Below are 23,044 nucleotides of genomic sequence, written 5' to 3'. Positions count from 1 at the left end.
GGGGCGGGGCTCAGGACCCGATGGTCAGGAAGTGCCCGAGAGTGTGTGTTACTCCTTGCCCTGACACTTTGTTGATTTCTAGGAGCTTTGACTGCACTGCCTGGCAGGAAGAGGACATATCTTAGTCACCTGTCCTTCAGGTGTGGCCCTAGGGGGCTGCCGGGTCTCCCCGCCTCCTTCGGTGCCGTGGGGTCCTCAAAGAAGCCACCATGAGCAAGTTGGGCAAGTTTTTCAAAGGGGGAAACTCCTCCAAGGGCAAGGCCGCTCCCAGCCCCCAGGAGGCCTTGGCCCGGCTCCGGGAGACGGAGGAGATGCTGGGCAAGAAACAAGAGTACTTGGAAAGCAGGATCCAGAGGGAGCTCGCTCTGGCCAAGAAGCACGGGACGCACAATAAAAGAGGTAGGGCTCGGGTCGGGTCCCTCCGTGGCAGCTATCTGGCCTCATTTCTGACCAGCTCTTTACTTCTGGACTTCAAAGTCCCCAGAGTCAGCGGCCAGAGCTCAGGACCCAGGGTCAGAGCAAGCCACAACTTCATTTAAACCCTCTCTCTAGGAGTACCCTAATAGTAAAAACAATTTTCTGCCAAGGAGCTGAGTGTATGTATAATATATACAATTGTGTACATGCTTGTATATGTGTTGCACCATAGATAGAATTGTATACAAACATGCAACCTATGTTGCATATATTTTAGTGAGACCTTGTATGTGCCCCTTCCATCCACCTTTCATTTTTGAACACTTCAGCCAACTTTTCTGTAGTTAAGATCTTATCAAGAAGCAGTGGATTTCAAATGCCTATGCCTGCTTGACCTTTATAATTTATAGGGAATTCTGAATCAATAATGTCCTAGTATGCCTATCACATTCGGAGTTCTTTGTGTTTTGCAAACCTCCATTGGACTGTTTTATTTCTTGCCTGGTATCCCAAGTACCTAGCAAGTCCCTGGCACAGAGCAGGGGCTTAATAAATGCTTTGTGATAAAGGCAAATATAGAACATTAGTATACACTAGGGACAAGTAAAAAAGACTCACAGAGAGGTGCAAGTGATTTTTCCTTTTGCCTTTTTTCTGCAAGTGGTAATGTTCATGATTGCATCTACACAAAGATGTTTTCTGTTCTGATTGAACATTTTTGAAAATGCAGAATTTTATGTGACTGTTTGACTCATAATTATACTATGACTTTTACAAAAAATGTATTTTCTTTTTTTAATATAATTTTGTATCCAACACTGTAGCAAAGCACATACACTAAACTATTTATAAAGGGCAGGAGCAGTAGCTTTTATGATTCTTTATGTAAATACTGGTTTTTAAAACTTCTTTAATTTTTTATGCTTCTTAAGATGTGGCAAACTAGCATATAAAAATAAATTATTTGACCCATATACTAACATAACTTTATATATAGCTAGAACTTTATATACAGCTAGAACTACTAGATTCCTGTTCTTTGGCATTGGCAGAGCTGGAAACAGAGATGGTGATATATAATTCTTTTTTTTTTTTACCATCAAACTATTAATGTTTGCATCCCCATGCTTATATCCCTTAGTCATATACAAGTGTTATTATTGTTGGAGGTGGTGGGGGGAGGTCGAAACAAGTTTTTCCCCACAGAACCAGACCTGGAAACACTGTACCTTCTCATTGGAATTTGTTAATCACACAAAAAGTTTCTGTGTAACTATTACCCAGTACTGTACAGCAATAAGGACTGGAATATGCCCTAAGGTCAAACTTCATTTTTTCTATGATATGCTATTTTCACTCTCCCATACTGTCACAATATTATGGTACATATTTGGCACTTGTAATGTTGACTTCTATTTTATTTTTGTGTATGAAAATATTTACTGAAAGACATTAAGGCAGAAAATTCAAAAGGAAAAGTTCCGTCTTAGCTTACTGGGGAAAAAAACACAATACATCAGTATTAACTGATGATGACTATCTCAAGGATTATTGCTTTACTCTGCATTCTCTTGGTGCTTACATGTGGTTTGTATGTGTTACTATCTTAATATTAATAATTAATAGCTGTATTAATATGTTGTTCAGTCATGTCTTATTTTTTGTCACCCCATTTGGTGTTTTCTTGGCAAAGATACTGGAGTGGTTTGCCATTTCCTTCTCAGGTTCATTTCACAGATGAGGAAACTGAGGCAAACAGGGTTGAGTGACTTGCCCAGGGTCACATAGCTAGAAAGTGTCTGAAGGCCAGATTTGAACTCATGAAGATGAATCTTCCTGACTCCAGGTCTGGCACTGTGCCACCTAGCTGCCCTGTATTAATACAAATATTGCTTTCATGTGTTCCTAAAATCCCCATCTCCCCTATCCTATATTATACACACATTTGTCTGTCTCTTTACAGGTCTCTGACCACCTAAATTATTAAAAAGCAATCTCTTGGATTTTAAGGTCTTCAAAAGCAAAGACTATGGCTTTTGAGACCCTTTCTAGTGCTTACTGCATAATGGGTGCTCTTCTCTTTTTCAAATACCCCAAATTCTGTCAAATAGTCTTCATATGACATAAATTCCAGAATTATCACCATCCTGTCCATTTTTCCCGGACATTTTCTCTCTTAAAGTATTACTCTTAGAAGTAGGCAGAATATTCACATGTGATATGACAAATGTGAAGTATGGTGAGATACTTATATGTATTTATATACATATATGTATATATTCATATTCCTAAAATTATTATTCTTTATTTGATACTTACCCAAATTTTCTTTTGCTTCTTCAAGTAAGTTGTAGGCTTACTCTTTAAAGACAAAATTTAGAGAAAACTCGTCCTAGTCTTCTCCAGTTGTCATAGGATCATAGCTCTAGAGCTGAAAAAGACCTCAGAGGCCATCTAGTTCATCCCTCATTTTATGGAGGAGAAAACAGGGTCTGGGGGATTAAGTGATTTGAGTAAGGTCACACAGAAAATAAGCATCAGAAGTAGAATTTGAATCCATGTCCTCTAACCCAGCACTCTTTTCATTGTACCACCCTGCCTCCAGTGCCCCATATCCATGCTAACAATACATCTGCAAAGGATCTTCACAGCAACATCCTCAAATCAAAGAACATTTAACTGCATGTGTTACTATGAATAGCAAGGGATTGACTTTGCAAGACAGTCTACTAGAATGAGATGATAAGGGAAGAAATGGATCACTGGGAATAGCTAAAATGCATCCTTTATTATAGAAGCTGAAACCCAAGGATACACTTGAATTCAGTATCTGTTGGAATAAAGAAAGATCTGGCTTGGAGTGAGCTTATTGCCAGGCCAAAACATGAAAATGACTGTTGATCATGACTAATTTATATGTCAGCAATAAATACTCACATATAAAGCAACAGTTGTGATCATCAGCCTCATTACTCTGGCACAGAGTAGGGGCTTAATAAATGCTTTGTGATAAAGGTGAATATAGAACATTAGTATACACTGGGGATAAGTAAAAAAGACTCTGAGAATATGTGTGATTTTCATTTAATCAACTAGCTGGCCTGTGCTATACTGTTGCATTCAAAAGATTGCCATTTTTGAAAAAGGTAAGTTGGAATAAGATTTATTAATCTTTTCAAGAATATCAGGTGGTTGCTTCCTGAGATGATACTGAAAAAAAGGGTTATTTTCATGTAGTGCCTTTCATCTAGGACAGCTATTTTGTGGCAGTGGCAAGCTTCTGGTATTAAATAATCTTCTACTTCTTCTGGGTATTGTCATTTGAAATGTCAATGGCAGCAGCATGTGCTCTGTTATCTTTTGTACAGTGCGTATGAACATGCTACCTTATAAGGCATATCTTTGAGTACTTAGAAATAGACTTGGGAAGGTAGACTCTTCAAAGTCACACAGCAATGTCTGACTTCCGAAAACAGCAATCCGCTTGACCACACAATGCCTTCCTCTAGTAACAGGGAGCATTCCATTATTGGACATCTCTGTCAGGCAGTTCTTTATGATGAATAGCTAAAATTTACCTCTCTCTAGTATCTACCCATGAGTGAATCTAGTTTTGCTTTCTGGAACTGAGCAGACTAACTCCTCTAGACGTAATAGCTTTTCAAGTATTTAGTATTCCTAGAATCATAGAGCTGGAGCTGGAGGGAATTTCAGAGGCTGACTAACCACCTCATTTCATAGATGAGCAAACTGAAACCCAGTGATGTTAAATGACTTGCCCATGGGCACACAGGTTGTAATTCAGTCAGTCAAAAGGCATTTATTAAGGGCTTACTATGTGCCAGGCACTCTGGTAAGTACTGGGAAGATAAAGAAAGGTAAAAAAGGCAAGTTGAGAGGGGGGATCTGTACCCAGTTCCCCTAATTTCAGAGAGACAGCTGTTTGTGTCAATAATAATATTAATAGTAATAATAATATTTGAAAGCAGGCAGCTGGGTGATGCAGTGTATAGAGCATGGAACCTGTAGTCAGTAAGACCTGAGTTCTAAACTGGACACTTACTAACTATATGACCCTGAGCAAGTTACTTAACCTTTGTTTACCTCAATTTCCTCATCTGTAAAGTGGGGATAATAATAGCGCCCATGTCTTAGGATTGTTGTGAAGATCAAATGAGATAATAATTGTAAAACACTTAGCACAGTGCCTACACATAAGTGCTATGTAAATGTTAGCTATTATTATTATTATTATTACTATTATTATTATAGTAACTGTATAGTGCTTTCCTTATCACACTTGTAAAGTAGGTACTATAAGTATGATATTCCCCATTTTAAAGATTAATTTGAACTCAGTTATCTCTTGAGTCAAAGTCTGGTATGCCTTCCACCACATGGTGAGTAGTTCCTCATGATCTGCCTAAATCTCTTTTCCAAATACCCCTCCTCCTGAAAAAAGTTTTTTCAACTGGTCTCTATAGGACATAAGCCCCATAACTTTCTCTATCCTAGCCATTTTTTGTGTTGTCATTCTCCTTCTTAAAGCATGAATCCCAGAACTGGCCAGAATATTCTGCAGGTGGTCTGAAAAGTACAAAGTACAATGGATTGTTTCTCCTGATATGGACATGATATTTATATTTATGTATCCTCAAATTAATTTTTTTGGCTACTATGTAATAATAATTCCTCTATGAAAATCCCACTATAATGCATCATCAGGCATTAAGATGACCCTGGCTTCTTCAAAGTTGTGCCAGAAGAGCACATGCTCTCACAAATTCTTCCAAAGCTGTAAGGTTTTGAATCCAAGTCTAGTGATATATGAGTCTAGATAAGCACAGAGAGGTTTATCACCAAAAGCTGGTAGGTAGACAGAAGCTGATGATTTTTTAGCACAACAACCCAAAAAATTGACAGAAAAGCATAAAATTGTCTTCAATCCTATGCAACTTTATTTCGTTTCCATAGTGAAGCTGGTGTGACATCAGAAAAGGGGATCAAGATTGCTAAGACCAAATAATTTTTAGATCATCTGTGAACATTAATTTAACTATTGATAATCTTAACATACCATCTTTGTGCAATGATCAATGAGTTGCTTCATAACTGGAGGAACCAAACGTCTTAACTTTCTCACTGTAAATGTGACAGTAGGACATAAAAAGTTTGCTTGTTTTCATCATATGTACAAAAGCAACAAGAAATAGATTCATAGACTATTAGAACAGAAAGGCATTTAAGGATGATCTAGTTCAACCTCATCATTTTATAGATGAGAAAATTGAGATTCAGGGAAGTTAAGAGATTTGTCAAAAGTTACACAGGTAGCCAAAAGTCAGACCAGCTCTTCTGTTTCCAAATCTTAGAGTTCTATTATACTATACTATTCTATTTCATGGGGAACACTTTGCCATTTCACTGCTCACAACTGTAAGATCAATGTGAAAATAATAGTATCTTATGTACAAACATCTCCTGGATGGTATCAAGATGTAGGGGAATTCTATGAGAAAACTGACAAAATCTCCAGACTAATTTAACAAAGACCTAGATACTCAGTGATTCCAATGCAAATTGGCCCAAGGAAGAGTAGTGAAATCTGCTTTGAGAAATACCATTTGGAAACAACAAGTGAAAAAGGATAAAGGTAAAAACTACTCAGAAACCTCATATCCTTCCATCATGAATACTTTCTGCTAGAAGAGAGACAAAAGGTTCTGGACACAATAACAGGAAAATCAGGTAATTTTAACAGAGAGGATATGGCTGGTTATAGAGAGGAAACGGTTATTTCTGAATCAGTTGTCCATACATTCAGGTCATTAACTAGTGAGAACAAAAGACAAATTAAATACAGATTAGAAAAAAAGGATAAAGATGAGAAGACACTACATTTGTTTAAACAAACTGTCAATCCTAAGAAATGGAAAATGGCCATTTTTTGGAGATAATAAGGCTATGCAAAATAGTTGCTACAAGGAGGCCTGAAAGAGCACGGAAAGTGCCTCAGCTAGCAAGCACTTAATCTAAATTATTAATTCATTCAGCAAACTTTTATAAGGCACTTGCTATGAGGAGAATCCAGTACTGGACACTGGAAAAAGTATTAAATTTAGATAAAATGGAATCTTTGCCTTCTTTGGGGAAGGGAGTGGTAGTGGTGGTGATAAGATAGATATATAGAATTACATGATAAATTCATTAGAGAGTTCTGAAATAAAATGTTATGTGATGTCTAAGAGGAAAGGTTGTTAAGACTGTGGGGATCATGGAGTAATTGGCATTTGAATTAGGCTTTAAAGGATGGTAGGAATTCAGCAAAATAAAGAGGAAAGGTGAGTTTTTCGAGAAGGAAGTAGGGAATGAACAAAGGCCCAGAAGTGGGAAAGCAGAGTGAATTTGGGAGGCAGCAGAGAGTAGTCCATTGTGCTTGGTAAAAAGAGGATGTGGAAGAAACAATACAAGGTTAAACTGCAATGGAAGATTCTTGCCAGATGTCAGGCAAAGGAATTTTATCTTTAGGCAATGGGATAACAGACAAGGGCAACACCTGTTTAGAGTACAGGCCCATTTGTAAAAAATCGATTGGTGAATGGTTGAAGAATGCAAATAGCATTTCCTCACAAAACAGGAAATTAGTTGAGAAAATCAGTCTACAGAGAACTTCGCACAAGATGCAGCAAAGTCAGATCATAACAAGAATATTCACAAATGAAGGTCCCATATGTGGGCAGCAGTTTGCAAAATGGAACAGATCTGCCAGCATTTTTATAGTGACCTATTTTTGTTGGTAACTATTGTGGAACCACCATTTTGGCACTCTTACATCAGAATCTGATGTGTTATATTAGGATGTCCCAAAAGTCTTAGTACTATTTAAAACTATTAATGCTTAACAATAATCCAAATAAATATTTACAGAAAAAAAATCTGTGTAAATACAGATCTTTGACTAGTTAGAGCAAAGGACACATTAAATATCAGTTTAGAAGAAAGTATAAAGCTGAGAATATACTGTATTTGTTTAAACAAGTATAAACTCTGAAAAATGGAAGATAGATATTTTGTAAATGGTAATTCAGTCATCACCATTTCTTAGAGATATTAAAACTACACAAAATAGTTGCCATAATAAAAATGACACAACGAGATGACACTTTTAAGGGTAGGAAAGAATTCTCAATGGAGAGATTCAAAGGAATTGTAAAAATGACGGGCAGTGTTTTTACCCCTTTCTCATGCAACTTAGAAGAGATAGCTATTCGAAGGATCCATGATTTTGTAGGTGTGGACATTTCTTCTAGCAATATAGTTTGCAAGCTTTCTTTGTTTAAAGTGATAGTTCTTTTGAATTGCTGTAACTGAAAAAAATCATTACTTAGTAACAAACCTTTCAGTTACAAGCTTCTCTGAATTAGGCTGGGACTCAAATGATAAATATAGAGACATATTCAAAGCCTTTCCAGGTTGGTAGGAGCTGCCAGAGCTTGTATTAAATTAAACTAACATAGCTTTCAGCAATCCAGGATCATCTCCAGACTAAGATGAATCGTCTGAATACATAACTTTATCTGAAGATTTATTCAATGCTTCCCCCCCCCTCGCAACCCGGGTTAAGTGACTTGCCCAAGGTCACACAGCTGATCAGTGTCAAGTATCTGAGGCCAGGTCCTCCTGACTCTAAGGCCCGAGCTCTATCCACTGCACCACCTAGCTGCCCTTTAAATGCCTTCTTAAAATGATGCTATAGTATATCTATGATATTCTTCCAACCTACTAGGCTATTATCAGAAAAGGAAATGAAGTTAGTTTGGTTTAACTTATTGAATTCATGCTGGCTCTTAGTGATCACCTATTTATTTTTTAACTGTTTGTAAAATTGAGCTCACAGTAATATTCTGGAATTTTCTTCTTTCTTGCCCTCTTTTTAAGTGTTATTTTGGATAGGTCAATGTGTTAGTCTGTTTTTAGAAACAGAATTTGTGTGGCTTCCTTCCCTTAATATTCTTTCTGATTTTGAATAGTGGTAAGTATTCCTTCACAGATTTGGGTTAGTGTTATATATTTTAAAGTAATCAGGATTAATACTATGGAGGCAGTTAAGTGTCACATTGGCTAGAGTGCTGGGCTGGGAGTCAGGAAGACCTGAGAACAAATCTGGCTGCAGGTACTTACTAGCTATGTGGCCCTGGGCAAGTCACTTAACCTTTGTTTACCTCAGTTTCCTCTTCTGTAAAGTGTGGATCATAATAGCACCTATCTCTCAGGATTATTGTGAGAATCAAATGAGATAATATTTATAAAGCTTTCAGCACAATACCTGGCACATAAGCGCTTTAGATGTCAGCTATCATCATCATCATTATTGTTGTTATTTAAATGAGAGTAGTATGCAACAGATTGTGTTTCCTCATACTTTTCTATACATCTTCATAGTTGTAGAAAGTTTATATGATTTTTCTGTTGAGTATCTATATGTAAGTGTTAATTTCATTTCAGGTGAACTGAATAGCTGACATGCTTTGCCTTTCAAATTAAATGTCCTTTCTTCAGATAGGAGAGCAATGTAGATATGTCCCCAATGGTATACATATATACATGTATGTATATGTATATTTGTATATTTGTGTATGTGTCATTTTCCCCTCCCCCATTTGAATATAAACTCTTTTAAGCTTGGGGCTGTTTTTGATTTTTCTTTTTATCTCTAGTGCTTAGCTTATTTATTAGCCATGTAGTAAATGCTTAATAAATGCTTGTTAATCAATTGATTGACTGATTTAATATTGCTAGTGCTTTTCCAAAAACAAACAAACAAAACTTTATGGCTTTATGCTTAATTATTTGTAAAGGACCACCTTGCACTTTCACAGATCATTTGCAAGATGTATAGTAACAAAAATGAAGAAAAATATTTATTTGACTAGCCATGAAAAGACTGACAAGGGAGCAAAGAGAGTTGTTGTTTCTTAGTTATCACACTTCTTTGGCAGGGGCAGAAACTGCATTCTGAATTATGTCTCATTCATATTTGTGCGTAAGTATTTCAAGGATAGTTGTTTTCATTAATGTGAATACATCCTCTACTGATATAAATCTTCTCTCTATGCCTATAATCTCAATCAGTTTCTGTGACTGAAAAATTAATCACACTATGGCCAACCTTCTCATGATCAGTATCTATATCTGTGCCTATGACATGCATGAGCCCGAGCTTGATTAACCACAGCAGTGGGAGGATGAATTATCATGGATAATTGAAGTAAGCAGACAAATCTAAAATGGCCCTCAATCATAGGCTGTTTCAGACGGCTGCCTCAGCAAATCTTTTTAGCAAATAGCAGTGATTTAAATTTTATCAGCTTTTCCCAGCAGCACCTAGACAAATTCAATGGAATGGTTTATATATTTCGAAGAGACTGATTTGTTTTTGTCTTTGTATTCCCAGTGCTTATCACAATGCCTGCCACATGGTAGGTGCTTTAAATGCTTGTTGATTAATTAATTAATTAATTGATTGATTGATTGATTTCAGCTAAACTTAATCAGGTATAATCATGTTGAACTAAGGGGAAGCCTATCCCCTTGAAAGTCATCCTTAAAAACCCATGGCAAAATTCATACCTGATTACCAATGGACTCCCCTCCTACCCCTTTAAAAACCTTGGGAGGAGGCTGAGGGGAGGGAACCAGCAAGAAGAAGGAAGTGACAATGAGGTGAGGTAAGGCAGGCCCTGGAAGAAGTGATGGGATCCTGGGAATGCAGTCTAGGGCTGAGGTGAGGAATGTAGAGATGGTCATCTCCATATGGAGTGTGGACAGTGGAGGGATGCAAGGTAAAGGGTTAGTGGGTGGAAATGGACGTATTAGTATTCTGAGGAAAAGACTTCACCTGAGTTACTGCCCTGCCAAAAGAAAGCAGAAGTAGAGGAGATAAAACAAGGTTGATTCAGTCATAAAATATTTACTGACTAAAGTTCTCTTGAATAAATTCCATCTAAGAGTATAGAACTTTCATTTCAAATGTGTGGCAAAAATACCTGGTACAAATTTTAGGATCTCAACTTAGGTTTAGAATAGTGTTTCCCATATGAATTTAGCCGTAGAACACTTTGGGCTTGAAATATGTTGTTGGTCTGGGGATAATGGAAGTATGTAATACTCATGGAATAAAAGAGAAGAAAAAGGAGGAAGAGGAAGGAAGGCAAAAAGGAAGGAGAAAAACCAAGAAGGAAGGAAAGAGAAGGAAAGGGGAAGAGAGGAAAGAAAAAGGAAAGGAGGAAGGGGAAGGAGAGGGAGAAGGGGAAGAAGGAAGGGGGAAAGAAGGAGGAAAGGAGGGAAGAAGAGAAGGAAGGAAACAAGAAAGGAAGGAAGGAAAGAAGCAGCAGCAGCAGTTCTGGAGAATAATGGAGACCTTGGCTTTTAAAGTTCATGGCTTAATATAAAATACAAAGTTTAGCATCACCTTCCCATTTCAACTGAAGTAAGATTTATACTTCCAGTTAGGTTTTCAATATAAAAGTGGAACTGTGAAATGATACAATTAAACCATTGGCAGGCACTTTGGAAAATGTATAGCCCAGTAAAACTTGAATTACTATGAAAACTCAGCTAACCTTGTTGTTGTTGTTTTTTTTTCAAATTTCCAAATGGACCGTTAAAATCATTTTAATTGTCTTCAAATGTGTACTTTGTCCTGACCAATCCAAGTGGGTGTTTCATTTTTAGTATGGCAGAGTTCTTCCACAGGCCTTTTTCAGAGGGCTGGGATATTTGCACTATCGTTTAACTCTTCCTATAAATTTATACACGAGCAGTATAAGTCAACATACCTTTGAGTTCTGACAAAGGACATTGATTTAACACAAAGCTTGCTCTTGTGTTAGCTACAACAAGTAGGTTTTGCCATACTCGTCCATGCAAAGTTTCCAACTTTTATGTATCATAAAAATTTTTTTAACGTGTAGGCCATCCAGACTTTTCCTTTTTGATTTTTTAGTTCACATTCTGAATCCCAGATTAAGTGTAATTCCCCAGGCTTTTTCAGTTAAAATTATTTTTTTAAGAATTGCAGATCCTTTTAAAATTGGATGGAGGAAGGGACTCCATATTGTAATGGTCATCTGACCATAGTGCTTTGCTTGATTGGTTATAATCATTGAATTTTAGAATTTTTAGGAGACCTTAGAAATCATTTAGTACAGTGGTGTCAAACAAGTAGAAATGGGGGCCATTAAACCATTCATAAGGATCCCTGAAGGCACATATTAGAAAAACACATATTTTCATTATCTATGTTTTATTGTATTTTTATTTATTTTGTTAAATATTTCCCAATTACATTTTAATCTGTTTCAGGTTGTGCTAGGAAATGTTGTGGGCTTTGTGTGATGTATTTCATATCTCTGATTTAGTATATCTCTTGATTTACAGGTAAAGAACTTGAGGTCTAGAAAAGTTAGGTGTTTATTTCCTCCTCATGGAAGAGAAACTGATTCTTTTGTTGCTTTCTTGTAGGCCATGGTAATCAGTCAGTCAATCTATAAGCGTTTATTAAGTTCCCATTACATACCAGTCACTATGCTATGTACCAGTCACTGTGCTAAGCACTGGGGATACAAATACAGGCAGGAGATGGTCCCTGTGGTAGAGGAGCTCACATTTTAATGGGAGAGACAACAAGCAAACAAAGATATATAAAAATACTATATACAGGATAAATAGGAAATAACTAATGGAGAAGCAGCAGAATTAAGAGGGATTGGGAAAAGCTTCCTATAGAAGGTGGAATTTTAGTTGGGACTAGAAGGGAGCTTTGGCAATCAGGAGTCAATAAGGAACAAGAGCATTACGCGCAAGAAAGACAGCCAGAGAAAATGCCTGGAGCTGAGAGATGAAGTGTGTGGTTCATGGAACAGCCAGGAAACCACTGTCACTGGATCTAAGTGTGATTGTGAGTAAGGGTGTAGGTGTAAGAAGACTTGAAGGGGAGTGAGGACATGTAACAAAGGGCTTTGAATGCTAAATGGAGAATTTGGTATTTAATCGTGGAGGTGATAGCCACTGGAGTTTATGTAACTTTATAAAAGGGCTAACTGTGCGAGGGAGCCAGTGGATTAGCTTGTTGAATAGTGAAAAATTCAACAAACTATTGATCATTTTATGTGATACCAAATAACTGGTTTCACTTTTTAAAAAAATGGAACTGATTGAAATTAATACTAACACTTCTTACTAGACCCTTCAGCACCTTGAGGAATTTGCTCTCTATTGAATGAGTACAAACACTTTAGAAGGAAAATTCACTATGTTTACTCAATAAAACCAAGACCATTAATCACCTCTTAGTGAATTTGGGTGATGGAAGAATGGAAGAAAAGTCAAGTGCTTTGAATCATGATTTAATTATGTCATCTCTTGTCTTCCAATGATCTTGTAAATTCTTTGATGTCAAGGATCCTGAATAATAGCTAGTATTTATATAGCACTTTAAGATTTGTGAGGCATTTTATAAAATTTATCTCCTTTTGCCCTCAAAACAGCCTTGGGAGGTAGATACTATTGCTGTTCTCATATTACAGTTGAGGAAACTGAGACCGAGGTTTAAGTGGCTTGCCCAAGGTCACACAGCCAGTAAGTACCTGAGGCTGGATTTGAACTCAGGTCTTCCTGATTCCAGGTCCATTGTGCCACCAGCTGCTTTCTGTACTTCATTATATTTTCAGTATATGAGGCACCATGTTAAGCCACTTCTATAATAGGAGTTCATTATACCCTTGTTGAATGACTTGAACAAATAGAAAAACTTTTTTAAAACTCAAGAACGTCATGGAAATGTAGATTGGCAAAGGGATGCCATTGTTAAGAATGCTATAGCATTCAACATCACTGAAATAATATATACAATCATGGGGACAAATGTATTTTTCATAATTTATGAAATGAAAACAATGTTTATTTAGGAAGTTAACTGAGATTAAGTTAACTATAATGAACTTCTACTATAAACTGGTTAATTTTCTTTTTTTGGTCCATACTTGTGAGTTGATCAGTGTGAAGAACTCCCAGTATGGAAACTCTCTGTACTGATGAGATGAAATTGGCAAAGCCTTTGCAGTTATTATTTTAGAGTTAGCTGAGGGCACTGAGAGATTAAGTGATTTTCCTATGGTCTTACAACTAGTATTTGTCATAAAACAAGACTTTAATCCAATTTTGACAGGTTAAAAACCCTACCTTCTATATGGCCCCTTATATTCACTATACCTTGTTGTCATTTAATTCATGTGATAGGAAAGAGATAGAAGTATGAATCTGGGTAAGAAAAAAAATGATGGCAAACATGATGCTTGATAAGAACAAAGGATAGAAAACAGGATGACATGAGTCTCTATCATTTGAAGATTAGTTGAAGGAAATAGAGATATTAGAAAGGAGAAGTCTTAGGAGTAACATGATAACTATAGCCATATTCAGGTATTTGAAGGGTTGTCATGTTGAGGAACAATTGGACATATTCTCTTTGGCCTTGAAAGGGTGGGACCAGGACAATAAGTTGAAGTTACAAGAGGCAAATTTAGACTTGATGTCAAGAAAAACTCAGTAATTAGACTGTCCAAAAATTGAATAAGTTAACGTGGGAAGAAGTGGGTTCTCCCTCACTGAAGGACTAACCCAATGCTGGAGGACAACTTGTTGGTCATGTTATAATAGGGATTCCTTTTCAGGGATGAGTTGGACTAAATGGACATTAAAGTCCCTTCCAACTCTGAAATTCTGTAAAGCTTTACATTAGAGATCTTCAAATGAAATATCATAGCCATGTTAAGATCTTTTTGAGAAATAAAGAGATATAGATAATGATTGTAATCATCCTATTATATAGATTCTACATGGTATCTTCATTTTTTGGCATTTCATCCAATCACAGAGTTTAGATAGTAGTAATAATGATAAGTATTTATATAGCACTTTGAAGTCTACATGGTGCTTTATAAATATTATCTCATTTGATCCTCACAATAATTGATCTTCATTTTACAAAGAGGGAAACTGACTTGTATAACATCATACAGCTAATCTCTTTCAGGATTTGAACTCAGGACTTCCTGACTTCAATTCTAATTATGCATTTTGCCACTAAGCGGCCTCAGAGGGAGCTTAGAAGGACCATTTTACAGTTAATGATACTAAAACTCATAGAGAATCCAAGATCACACAGCTAATTTGTGGCACATCTGAGACTAAGTGCCTCTTCCTTTATAGATGATTCAGTTATCATCGATAAGTAATGATATGTTGCATTTTACAATTCAAAAGCAGCTTTTTCTATACTTATGCTATATGATGGTTGCCAGTATATTCTGTCTATGAGAAAACTAATGGATTTGATATTTATCACATTCATAATATCACAAATGCAAAATAAACTGACAGCAATGCCTTTGAGTTCCAGGAGAAGCAAATCTTGTTATGTGAGCAAAGGAAACGGAACCAATGTCAGGCTTTTTAAATAAGCTCTTTGCTACAGATCTCAGTTTGTGTTTATTGTAGCCCCACTATGATGATAGAACAGCATCGTACTAAAAGCATTTTAAGCCTCATCACTCTAACAGCTCTTAGTGAACATACAGTACATTTATATAGCACTCTTTTAATTGTTACTAAAATGTTGTTTTGTAGCTTAAGTTACAGCAATGGTCTGCAGTGAATCACTATAAAGAGTCATTTGTTTCTTGTGGCACCAGTACATAAAGGACATTGTTCTCTCTGCTATTGTCAGAAGTTAAAAAATATCACTCACACACCTCTGCTGTTACATAGTGAGACAAGGAGTCTAGACTTCCCTGTACTCTTGCTAAGACAGTAGGCCTTTTGTTTAAACAAGTAATCCTGTGTCTCTGACCAGTAACACTCTAGAAAATATCTTGGATGGGAGACTGGAAGATTGCAGTATACCAAGCAGACAGCTTGAATTACATCCTCTTTTGAAATTTCCTTCTTCGTCATGTCAAGAGAGGTGCATAATTAGGTGGTTGGATGTCTCTGATGAATACAGCTCCAGGAAGGCTTTTAAAGTTGATTTCTCATTACTGCTGGAAAAACAATTCAAAGTATGTGTCATACTGCTGATGGGTCAGTAATATCAGCTTCATATATGAAAGACAGCATACCATCCTTGTGTGCTCACTCAGTCATTCATTTTTATTCATTCACAAGCAGTTATTAACTGAAATGTGGCTGTCCCCTGAAGATATCACATTCACTTTGACAATTCAATTAAATGAACATTCCTTGCCACTGGCTCAAAATGCTGGCTACACTTTATCTCATCTCCCCACCTCAACTTACAGGAGCCAAGGAGTTAGTATTTTTCTTGTTTCCCTTCCAGATCCTTGCTCTGCCACCATGACTTAGCAGCTTTTACTCTTTTCAAGTTCATGTCATCCAATTATATTATTCTGTCTAGATCCATATCTCTGACATCTGCTGATATTTCCATCTTTATTAATGATTTCAGCATGCGGCTCACAGTCCTGCTTTCCTCCTGCCCTTGTCCTTATCTTCGATGCTTTCAGTCCTTTCATCAATAACTCTTTTGATACTATGAACTCCTAGTTCATCAATTTCCTCAACTCCGCCAGTGTCAGCATCACTCTTTCTTAACCATCCATAGACATAACCATTGCCTGAACTTTGAAATAACTCTGAAATTTACTTCTCCATTCAAAATCTTCTGTTCTTCTATTTGTCTTTCTACCTCACTCCTCCTGAATCTTTCCATGCCCCTCATTGTAAACATCATTCCCTTTATCTCACTTATCTCAACCTATCTCCCATTTTCCAGCTTTACTTCCCTCTCTTGACTCTATAAATAGCTACTTCCACAAAAAAATTTAATCAATCAACAAAAATTTCTTGAACCTCTATTATGGGGGCAGCTAGGTAGTGCAGTGGATAGAGCACCGGCCCTGAAGTCAAGAGGACCTGAGTTCAAATCCAACCTCAGACCAAACATTTGACACTTACTAGCTGTGTAACCCTGAGCAAGTCACTTAACTCCAATTGTCAAAAAAGAACAAAGCAAAAAAACCCCAAACCTCTATTTTGTACCAGGTGAGAGGCAGCATGGCATGAGGGAGAGAGATCTGGCTTTGGAGTCAGTCAAGGCTGGGTTGAAGTCCTGCTTTTAGCACATGCTGAAGTCCCTAATCCACTCAGTCCACCAGGCCAGTAGTGTCAAACTCAAATAGAAATGGGGGCCATAAAACTATACGTAAGAGTCCCTGTGGGCTGCGTATTTACTTAGAAAACCATATACTAACATTTTGTTGTTGTTCAGTTGTTTTTAAATTGTGTTCAAATCTTTGTGTCCCCATTTGGGGTTTTCTTTGGCAAAGATGCTGAAGGGTTTGTCACTTCCTTCTCCAGCTCATTTTACAGATGAAGAAACTGAAGCAAACAAGATTAAGTGATTTGTCTAGATTCATATAGCTAGTAAGTGTCTGAGGTCAGATTTGAACTAAGGTGTAACTGACTCTAGGCCCAGCACTCTATCCACTAGGCCCTCAGGATTAACATTAGGTTTTATTGTGATTTATTTATTTTGTTAAATATTTCCCAATTACATTTTAATATGGCTCCAGAGGCACCTGGGACTGTTGTGGGTTGTGTGTTTTACACCTCTGCACCAGACAACTCTCTTAGATTATCAGTTGCAGAGAAGGTACCAATCTGCATTGGGAGAAGAAGCTCTTTAGAGGACTCCCCACACTAACAAATCATGTGTCTTGCAAAAAAAAAATTACTGAGGTCTTTGGGATACAAAGACAAAAATGAAATAGTTCTTGCCTTAAATAATCTTACCTTCTATTGGGCTGTCTTCTCCATTTTTGAATTCCATGTCCCCTCATCCTTTTACTCTTATCATCTTGTGAATTGGCAGTCTCAGGGCACTCTAATCATTATCCATGTGCTTCTAGTACTGAGCCTTCAAATATGGGGGAGACCATAAAATCTCCAGCTTATGTGTGCTATACATTCATGCTGTCTAAACTCAACTGGACTCTCACTGCTACCCATTGATCTTTCCTTCATCTTTGACAGTCTTCTTTTTTATTAAGCCTTCATTCCCACTACCAACACCCCCTCAGTAGATAATTCCTTTTCTTTCTTTTTTTTTTTGCTGAGAAGAATAAGGCCATCTATCATGAGTTCCCTCATCTCCCACACTCCATACTTCAAAGTCTCTAAATTCTCACTTACTCTCACATCCTTTGCTACAATTTCAGAAAATGAACTGGTCTTCCACCTTGGGTTGGAAACACTTTAATTTGCGCACTTGATACCATCTTCACCCATTTCCTCCAAAAACTTGCTCCACCAGACATTCTCTTTCTATATATATTATCTTTATTCTCTCATCTGGCTCACTACCTGCTGCTTATAAACATGGTCAGATCTCCCAAATCATAAAAAAACAAAACAAAACAAAACAAACCTTCCACTGATCTTGCATCCTCCTCAAGTTTTTAATCCTATATCTCTTTTCCTTTTTAATTGGTGCCTACCTACTATGTGTCAGACATTGTGTCTGTGTACTGGAGATACAAAAGGAGGCAAAAAATAGTCCTTGCTTGCCTTCAAAGAGTTTGCAATCTAATTAATTTTTACAGCTTAACTCCTAAAAAGAGTAGTCTATGTTAAAAAAAATACACTTCCTCAATAGCCATTTATTTACCCCTCCAGTCTTATTTCAACTCCATTGCTCTACTGAAACTTTTCTCTTAAAGGTCACCAATGATCCTAAATAACAGGCTCACCAATTAATTATTAAATAATAGAGTAACCAGATGATTGGATTTAGAGCTTGAAGGAATCTTAGAGATCACTTGTTTAATGTCCTAATTTTATAGATGAGAAAACCCAAGACCCTGAGAGATTAAGTGACTTGCCTAAGGTTTCATAGGTAGTAAGTAAATAGAAGGATTTGAACCTAGGTCTCCCATTTTTAAAATAGCAGTTTAACACTGTTAATTATCCACTTCTATTTCATACTCTCTCTTGCCTTGACTTCTGTGACACCATTCCCTTCTAGTCCTTCTGTCTGTTTGACTGCCCCTCAATCATGTTCACTGATTCATTGTCACCTTCCCACTCTTCAAGTCTGGATTTTCTATGCCCTTTTCCCTTTATACTCCCTCACCAGATCACTTCATCCACTCCCATGGATTCCATATGACCTTTAGATAGACAAATCCCTAATTAATACATTCAGTCTCAATAGCTCCAGTCCACCTATTGAATATTTCCAATGATCTGATAGACTTCTCTACCTACATGTCCCACCAGCACCTCAAACTTAACATGTCCAAAACTGATTCCACCATCTCACTTCCTAACCTTGCTTCTCCCATCTTTCCTTTTTCTGTTGATGATACTGTTGAACTCCCAGTCACCCAGGCACAAAAGTTTGATAGTCATCTTTGACATTTGCCAAACTGCTATGTCCAAATCAGTTGCCTAGTCCTTTAAAATTTGACCTCCACAATATTGCTCATGTCTTTCCTCTCCTGTCCACTTATACTTTTACTATCTTCAGTCAAGTCCTTATCATTTATCACCCGCTTCATTTATTTATTTATTTATTTTGGTAGTAGTTTCCTAACTGGTCTTCCTCTGTCTAGTCTCCAGTTTATCCTTCATACAGCTTCCAAAATAAGCCCAATATATTGCACATATTTGAGAATTTCATTCCTGTCTTAAAAAAAACAAAATAAAAACACAAAACGACAAACTTCAACAGTTCTGTTTCCTAAAAGATAAAATACAAATTCCAAAAGCCGATCTTTGCAAATTTTATGCAATTTAACTTAAACCTACCTTTCCAATCTGATATGATTCGCCTTCATTTCATAGTCCAGCCAAATTGGACTAGTATGTGCTCCCTTAAAGTAGTTCCTTCAACTACTACTAGAGGCCTCCTGCCTTCGTCACATTTGTGCATTCACACAGGCTTCCCGCCTAGTCTCACACCCTCTACATTTCCACCTGTTGACATTTTTCTCTTCCTTCTTGGCAAAGCTCAGGTGGAACTTCTTGCCTAAAAATCTTCCTTGATTCCTTAAATTACTCAAATTTTTCTGGAGGACTGGGTCTGGATCTCTTCTTTGTTCTCTTCATGACCCCACCTTGTGCTGTATTTATCTGTTTATATGCTGCACCCACTGCATTGTAACATAAACACATTGAGAGCAGGTACTGTGTTTTTTTTATCTTTGTATTCATAGCATCATGCATAGGGGTCTACATATACAATAGCAAGCACTTTGTGAATGTTTGTTGGATGAATTGAATTGTATGTTCAGGACACTGTCCAATCTAGATACTGGGGAAAATTAAAAGATAGATAAGCCAGAATCCCCATTGCTGGTCATTGTCTCAGCAGGGAACTAGGTCCTAAGGGCTGAAATCCCCCTCCAGGTCTGAACAGATGCAGCAAATGTTTCCAAAAGCTAGGTAAGTTGTAGCCTAGCAGCAATTATTCCAATACATCCCTGACTTCTCTTTCCAAGGAAACTTAGCTGTTGAGGAACAAATGGCTCTTTCCAGACCAAGGAGTACATTGTGCTTAGATAATGTTGCAGACCTGTCCTTTGTAGTGTCTTCTACCTACCACCTACTAGAGTGGCCAGCAGGACACTGGCCCTATGTAGAGTCTGTTCTGTGCATGAACATTCAGTAATGCATAGACAGTGATATTCGCTGCCCTAATTCCATGACTTTCTCCTCAGAGAGGGATTGGTCCATAAACATTTCAAACTGGAAGTACTATAGTCATCTCAAACTCAACCCGTCCAAAATAGAACTTAGGATCTTTTCCCTTTGGGGCAGTTAGGTGGTGAGGTAGACAGAGCACTGGGCTTAGAATCAGGAAGACTTACCTTCACGAGCTCAAATCTGGCCTCAGACATTTAACTAGCTATGAGACCCTGGGAAAGTCACTTAACTCTGTTTGTTTCAGTTTCCTCATCTATAAAATGAGCTGGAGAAGGAAATGGCAGCCCACTCCAGTATCTTTGCTAAGAAAACCCCAAAATGGGATCCTAAAGAGTTGGACACAACTGAAACAACTAAACAATAATAACAATCTTTGCCCTAAAACCTACCTGTCTTTCTCAAACTTCCTTATTGCTGTAGAGGGCATACTCCCAGTCACTCAGCTTGTGACCTTAGTGTCATCCTCTACTACTCATTCTCACTCACCACACAAAGACAATTAATTGCCATATCTATTGTATCTATTTCCACAATATTTCTTCTTGCCACCCAAACAGCATTGTTATTAGGTCAGGCCCTCATCATTTCTCACCTTGCACTATTATAATAATCTCCTGTTGGTTCTTCTTGCCTCAAGTCTATGACTATTTCAATCTAACCTTCCCAGAAACTCCAAAGTCATTTTCCTACTCTAACCATAATTACCCTAATCATTGTTACTCAATAAAATTTGGTGGCTGCCTATTACTTCTGGGATCAAATGTAAACTACTCTTTTTGAAATTTGAAGCTCTTTACCATCTGGGCCTCTAGCTATACAGGCCTACTTGGTATCCCTCACACATATTGCTCCATTTCTCTTCATGACTTTGTACTGGTCGTGCCCCATATTTGTAATACTCTTTCTTTCCTCAACTGTTCCTCATAACCCTGATTTCCTTCAAGCCTTAGCTAGAATTCCACCTTATTCCACTTTCTAGTCCACCCAGCCGCTAGTGCCTTCCTCTCCAAGATTACTATCTGCTTTTTTTAAGTGTCATATATATTTCTTTATATGCGTAGGTTGTCTTCACAAAAGTAAGTGTCTTGAGGGCAGAGACTACTTCCCTTTTGTCTTTGTAACCTTGGCACTTAGCACAGAGCCTGACACATAGTGGAAACTTAATGATTGTTGGTTGGCTGATTGAATTTATTATAACATTTAAACTAGGATGGGTTCAGATAAAGAGAAATGTTGATATTCTACATTTAACTTCTAAGCAACTGTACTTTCATTTTCCCAAGCCTGCCTATATATATATATATATATATATATATATATATATATATATATATATATATATATATATATATATATACATATATATACATATACATATGTATATATATATACATATGTATATACATATACATATGTATATATATATATATACATATACATATATAGTGTCTATATAGAGTATGTATAAATATATATAGTCTATAAATGTCATTAATTGCTATTGCCCACATAAATAACTTCCCAATCTTCCATTCTCATCATCCTGCCCTTCACCTCTTGGCATTATATTTCTTACCTCATTTTTGGTACACATTTTATTCTTTTTCCCTTTTAATGACAGTGTCATTTATTGATTCAGTGATTTATTAAGTGTTCATAATGTATGCAGCATGAGTGTCAGCTTAGGGTTAAATCTCAGAAAAGCAGCTCTGCTTATCCTGGTATTAACTACATTGTCCTCAGACCAAAACTCTATGAAACCACACATGCATGTAGCATAGTCTACCTGTATCTCAGTGTTTGTTAAGTAGCAGCCTTGGATTTTCAGTTGTTTTAAATGATGTGTACATAGTTTGTTTTCGCAGTAATCATGATATAAGTTGGAACTATACTTAAATAATATTTTTTCATCTTTTTCTCTCATGGTTTAAATTTTAGGATGTACATTGTCTCTCTCTCTCTCTCTCTCTCTCTCTCTCTCTCTCTCTCTCTATATATATATATATATATATATATATATATTTAAATGGGACATAGTTTGAGAAGTACTTAGAATTAAGGTTCAGAAAGTAGTTTTAGTTTCCTTCCTAGGAAATACCTCATGCTTTTGAGAACAGTGTTGAATAAAATTTAGAAAAAAACTGTAATGACTTTTGTTAAGGAAATTGGGCTCAGAACTTCTGTAGTCACTTAACCAGCTTGACAAGACTGGGAGGAGCTAGGATTTGGACATTCTGCTTGATTATATTTTTGGGTGGTGACAGTACTTATAATTGTCTTATACTCCATTTAAGAATGATATTCAACTGGAGAACTCAAATCTTAAGAAAAATTTTAGATTATTTAATTCCTGTTTTTATACTATTATGTTTACATTATAATAGATACATTATAATGTTAAATTCCTGTTCCTTCTCAAGTCATACTTTGATGACTCATCATAATGTATGGGTTACCCTGGATTCTTGAAAGCTATGACTGCAGAGTTGAAACCCTAGAAGCCCTACTATGCTGGAAAGATTGGAATATAGTACCAGTAATAGGCTATGTTTACTTTCTGAGAGACAGCCTAGCGAAGTACTGAGAGGTTCCTTGCCAGCAGGTTGTCTTGGTGATGAATTCTTTGGCTTTGGCAATCTATGAAACAAAGAAATACAAAATAGCCCTCAGTCCTATTTGGCCATCTTCCAATTCTGTAGCAGGTTGTAAATTAATGGAAAGGAAGTCAGGGAGGAGGGAAGGTGCTAAGAATCATTTTTTTGGCTATCTAGAAACATTAACTTGTACTCTAATTGTACTTTAAATTGAGGTCCTTGTCTAGTGACAGAGTGGGCATTTCTCT

At 36.9% G+C, this 23,044-nt stretch overlaps 1 protein-coding gene across 1 annotated transcript in view; it reads left to right on the top strand.

Annotated features, from left to right (window-relative positions):
• The window catches only part of CHMP4C (charged multivesicular body protein 4C), a 44,350-nt gene continuing 21,306 nt past the window's right edge, over positions 1 to 23,044 (top strand). The window contains exon 1 of the mRNA XM_020995822.1: positions 1 to 399. Coding sequence (XP_020851481.1) covers positions 210 to 399 — 190 coding nt within the window. The 5' untranslated portion in view covers positions 1 to 209. The remainder of the gene's footprint in view (positions 400 to 23,044) is intronic.

Source organism: Phascolarctos cinereus, unplaced genomic scaffold (assembly GCF_003287225.1).
Source record: "Phascolarctos cinereus isolate Bilbo 61053 unplaced genomic scaffold, phaCin_HiC Scaffold_4;HRSCAF=312, whole genome shotgun sequence".
Lineage (NCBI taxonomy): Eukaryota > Metazoa > Chordata > Mammalia > Diprotodontia > Phascolarctidae > Phascolarctos > Phascolarctos cinereus.
This window is presented reverse-complemented; position numbering and strand designations above follow the sequence as displayed.